Source organism: Hordeum vulgare, chromosome 4H (assembly GCF_904849725.1).
Source record: "Hordeum vulgare subsp. vulgare chromosome 4H, MorexV3_pseudomolecules_assembly, whole genome shotgun sequence".
NCBI classification, from domain to species: Eukaryota; Viridiplantae; Streptophyta; class Magnoliopsida; order Poales; family Poaceae; genus Hordeum; species Hordeum vulgare.
In genome coordinates this window covers 429,236,476-429,240,685 of record NC_058521.1, presented here as the reverse complement: position 1 = coordinate 429,240,685, position 4,210 = coordinate 429,236,476, and the positions used below count along the sequence as shown (strand labels likewise).

Here is a 4,210-nt window from a genome sequence, read left to right as displayed (position 1 = left end):
TTCAGAAGTCCGAGGACTTTTTTTAGTCCCAACTAAAAAGTCCCTAGTCCCTGCCCGTTTGTTTACAGGAACTAAACAGGGACTAGAGGTCATTAAATGACATGCAAAAAGACCATATTACCCCTACTAATGAACTAGAAGTTATTAAATGACATGCTAAAAGTAGGAGCAATGTTGGAAAAAGTGTCAAAAAGTCCCCAAAACCCCTCCCATAGGGACTTCTTCCTTTAGTCTCAAATACCCACATTTAGTCCCTAAAAGTCCCTCCTGTTTGTTTCACCTGGGACTAAAAGAAAACTTTTTTAGGTGGTGTTTTTTTCTAAAGGATTAGACTTTTTTTAGTTCCAGAGACTAAAGAAAAAAATCCCTTTAATAGAGTCTTTTTTTAGTCCCTTTAAAAAAAGTCTCTCCTGTTTTTTTACCTAGGGACTAAAAGGGATTTTTAGTCTAGTCCAAACATCACCTTAATCCCTATAAAAAAGTCCGTGGAAACAACGCCCTGAAGAGCCCGAGCGAGCGAGCCGGGGGCATTTTTGCTTTTGTCACTCCACGGAAACAAACACCGAACCACCACGCATTATGTGTCTGCACCCCCATGACGCTTTCCGGCCGGGACCCCAACCCCAGCTCATCCTAAACTGTTGCTCCAGTAGTGACAGAACCCCGAAAGATTCCGGCGCTGTGCCGCTCGCCAAACACCCACCAAAACCCCACCAAAAACGCAGTTTCTCTCTAGTACATCAGGACTAGGAAAACCCTTTGCTCCCCGAGTGATATATATCGGTCAAACGTGGGAACACACAAACACAAGAAGGCGAGCCTCCTCTCCGGATCTTGACGCTGCTTCTATTCTCGTTCGCCATGTGTGGTGGCAGACGGCGCCGTCGCGGCGGCTCTGATGCGACGGCAGGAGAGTCCGGCGGGCGGGGCTTCTGCGGGCCAGCGCTCGCCGTCCTGGCCCTGGCGGCCGCCGCGGCGGTCGCGTTCCAGGAGGGCACCGCCGGCGGCGTCGCCTACGCGGGCGACGGGTGGTTCCACGAGTGCGCCAAGTGGGACGCCGAAGGCGGGAGGTTCCTGGTGTCCACCTTCTTCGGCTCCGGCGTGGCCGAGGTGCGCGTCGGGGCGGGGGCAGAGGAGGCCCTGGCGGAGCGGGTCGTCGTGGCAGACCCCGAGGTGGCCGGGAGGGTGGCGCTGGGGCTCGTCGTGGACGCGCCCAGGCGGCGGATCCTCGTGGCCTACGCCGACAGGCCTCCGAGCTTCGGGTACGCCGCCGTGGGCGCGTACGATCTTCGCTCGGGGCGCCGCCTCTTCCTCGTCCGGCTCGACGGGCCAGGTACGTCTTATCGATGGCTTCTCCGCCTCTCGTCCATATGCGAATGTTCTTGCTTTCTAGCCGTCCGATTAGGGTCATCTTTGCGAAGACAACAAAGATTAGGATGATCAGGTGGGGCACTGACCTGTGGGCCCTCCTCTGCCCCATCGCCGTGAAGAACCGTTGCGCATGAGATGCGGGACATTCCATTGGATGGGCCGGGGCATGGCCATCATTAATTATGTCCAGGAATGATCCGTGCCGACCCTGTCCCTGTGGCTTGGCTTCTTTTCTCGGAGAAGACATAAAGGGTGATAGCATCTTCACATTATTTGGTGTAGGACCCTGCCGTATGTATCAGGATCCTGCTGTCACTCGATTACTCAATTCGTTGGGAACCTTACAGTTAGCATTCATCAACTCAAACCATCCGCCATGCATCTTCCACCCACTGCACTGGGGGTGCTGCCGGTTAAGCGCCGAGCGCACATATCCCCTATTATAATTTTGCTTTCGTACATCATTCGATCAAGCTCTGACTATGGTAGCAGCACCCAATTCTAATTGACTGATCTGTGTTTCCTCCGCGTGCAGGCGAGTCCTCGTTCGCCGACGACGTGGCCGCAGACGAGGACGGCAACGCGTACGTGACCGACATCCTGGGCAACAAGATCTGGAAGGTGAGCCCGGACGGCGAGCCGCTCTCAGTCATCAAGAACGCCACCTTCAGGCAGCGGCCCGGGACGATGGACAACCTCATCGGCCTCAACGGCATTGTCTACCACCCCAACGGCTACCTCCTCGTCGTCCACACCTCTGGCGGCGACCTCTTCAAGGTGGACCCCAAGACGGGGGCCGTGAGCGTCGTCAGGGTGCGGGGCTCTCTCAAGAACGGCGACGGGCTGGAGCTGATCTCCCCGACGAAGCTGGCCGTCGCCGGCATGCCGAGCAGGCTGGTCGAGAGCTCTGACGACTGGGAGACCGCAAGCGTCACGGGACGGTATGTCGGCCCGGTGCACCGGATTGGGTCGTCAGCGACGGTGAAGGACGGGGACGTGTACGTCAACCACATCGTCGGGTTTGGTCTCAGCAGGAAGAAGACGCACGTCCTCGCCAAGGCGGTGTTCGCGCCTTTGTAGTTAGGCGCGGTGCCTCTGGGCATGTCTGTTTTAACTTACTTGAGAGTATTTCTTCGCCATCGTCAACGTGTGGGGTGTGGCTACCACTCTTCCCGTCCCTCCAAAGAGAAATAGCCTCCAACTAAGAGCATCTCCAACAAACGCGTGCTAGTGCGGCGCCCAATTCAGCCCGGTCCAACGGACCCACCTGCAGCAGCTTAGAGTTTGCTGCGCGCGTAAACCGGCGCACCAAATATGTTGTGCGCGATAGCGTTTTTAAGCGTGTGTCCAAAACAATTTAGTGCGTACTATTTTACAGCGTCTATTGGAGTTGTTCAGCTCCCAAAAAACGAATCTTTTAGCGCGCAGAGTAGTTTTTAGGCGCCTGTTGGAGATGCTCCCAGGGATGAAGTTCATGTGCAGATGTTGCCATTTTATATCAGGATGTTGACACACGAACATGTCACGTGTATCTTTGACGCTGGGTAATGCATCATAGTTCATGTTGAAGGAGACCCGACGAAAAGCACGATAACCAAGACAGTCGACGATCGTTTTTGAAGACCAAAACCCCACGCGTTTGGGAGGGACCTTGTCTAACGCACGGTGGCTATGGACTGTCAGTTCGCCCGTCCCTAGAGACTCGAGAATCGCTGTCCTTCAACATGAAGAACGGGAGAGAAAGAACAAGAGATAGATGTAAAAGCCAGGGTAAAAAGTAGTAATTGATTTGTTCGATTGGGTGTTGTTTCAATCGATCATTACCTTCAATATATATAAAAGACGGCTGGACTTTTCGTACAAGAAAAATATCCATCAAGGCTTTCCTTACAAGAAAATTACACCAAATCACGTTCTAGAGTCCTAATTCTAGTTCAACTTGGATTCAGTCCGAATTTGGCCCAAACTTCTGTCTTGTTCCTTCCGCGGCCGTAGAATTTGCATTTGACATCAGTTTGAGACAATTTGTATACCAAAATCGATCACCTCGGTGAGACGAACAATTCTTCTGTTGTTCACTTTTTTAAATAAAGTAATATTGAATACTTTACGAAGTCATCTTTAACTCCCAGTCAGATTTGGTCACACGGGTGACTAGACTGTCCGAATCTTGTATCATTTCTGCAGATTGCATACTATCTTAGATGACAAGTTAACCGTTTTGATGATAGATGCAACTTTCGTGTTGAACACTTTTCTGAAGATATTTAGATAACCTTTTGGGTCCATCTTTAGTTTTCGGTTGGATTGGCCAACGTCATTCGGATTTGAATCTCTTTAATCAGATATTAGGATCCTTCAATCAGATTGCACGATCATATTTTTCATTCTAATAACAGTTTTTACCTGCATAACAGACTTTTTATTCGCCCGATATTTTTTCACTCGTTCGACAACTTTCATTCGACCGACAAACTTTTCACTCGGATTTCTTACTAAAACTTGAGTCTGATCTTGTTTTGCCTCTCCAGGTTGCATACAATCTCGGATTGAGATGATATATATATATATATATATATATATATATATATATATATATGTATCAAAATCGATCGTCTCGATGAGACGGAATCTTTTGTGTTGTAAGTTTTTCCATTAGAAACTGTCTTGAGGGTCTCGCGCAACCAATCACACAGTTGTGTGATCCCTCGCGCCACATTTTGCCCTGTGGTAGGACCGGATTCTGATGACCATAACTTTTGCATAGGATCTTGGATTGAGATAAAATATATACCAAAATTAATCGTCTTGGCGAGGCGAAGACAATCCGTGTTGAACA

The 4,210-nt window shown here is 50.3% G+C and overlaps 1 protein-coding gene across 1 annotated transcript; it reads left to right on the top strand.

Moving 5' to 3' along the window:
- The first annotated feature begins 650 nt into the window (after window positions 1-650).
- Window positions 651-2,889, top strand: LOC123446558. The gene is made up of 2 exons (XM_045123131.1): window positions 651-1,333; window positions 1,907-2,889. Exons 1-2 carry the CDS (start codon window positions 862-864, stop codon window positions 2,449-2,451), a joined length of 1,017 nt encoding a protein of 338 aa, XP_044979066.1. The 5' UTR covers window positions 651-861; the 3' UTR covers window positions 2,452-2,889.
- Window positions 2,890-4,210: the final 1,321 nt, after the last annotated feature.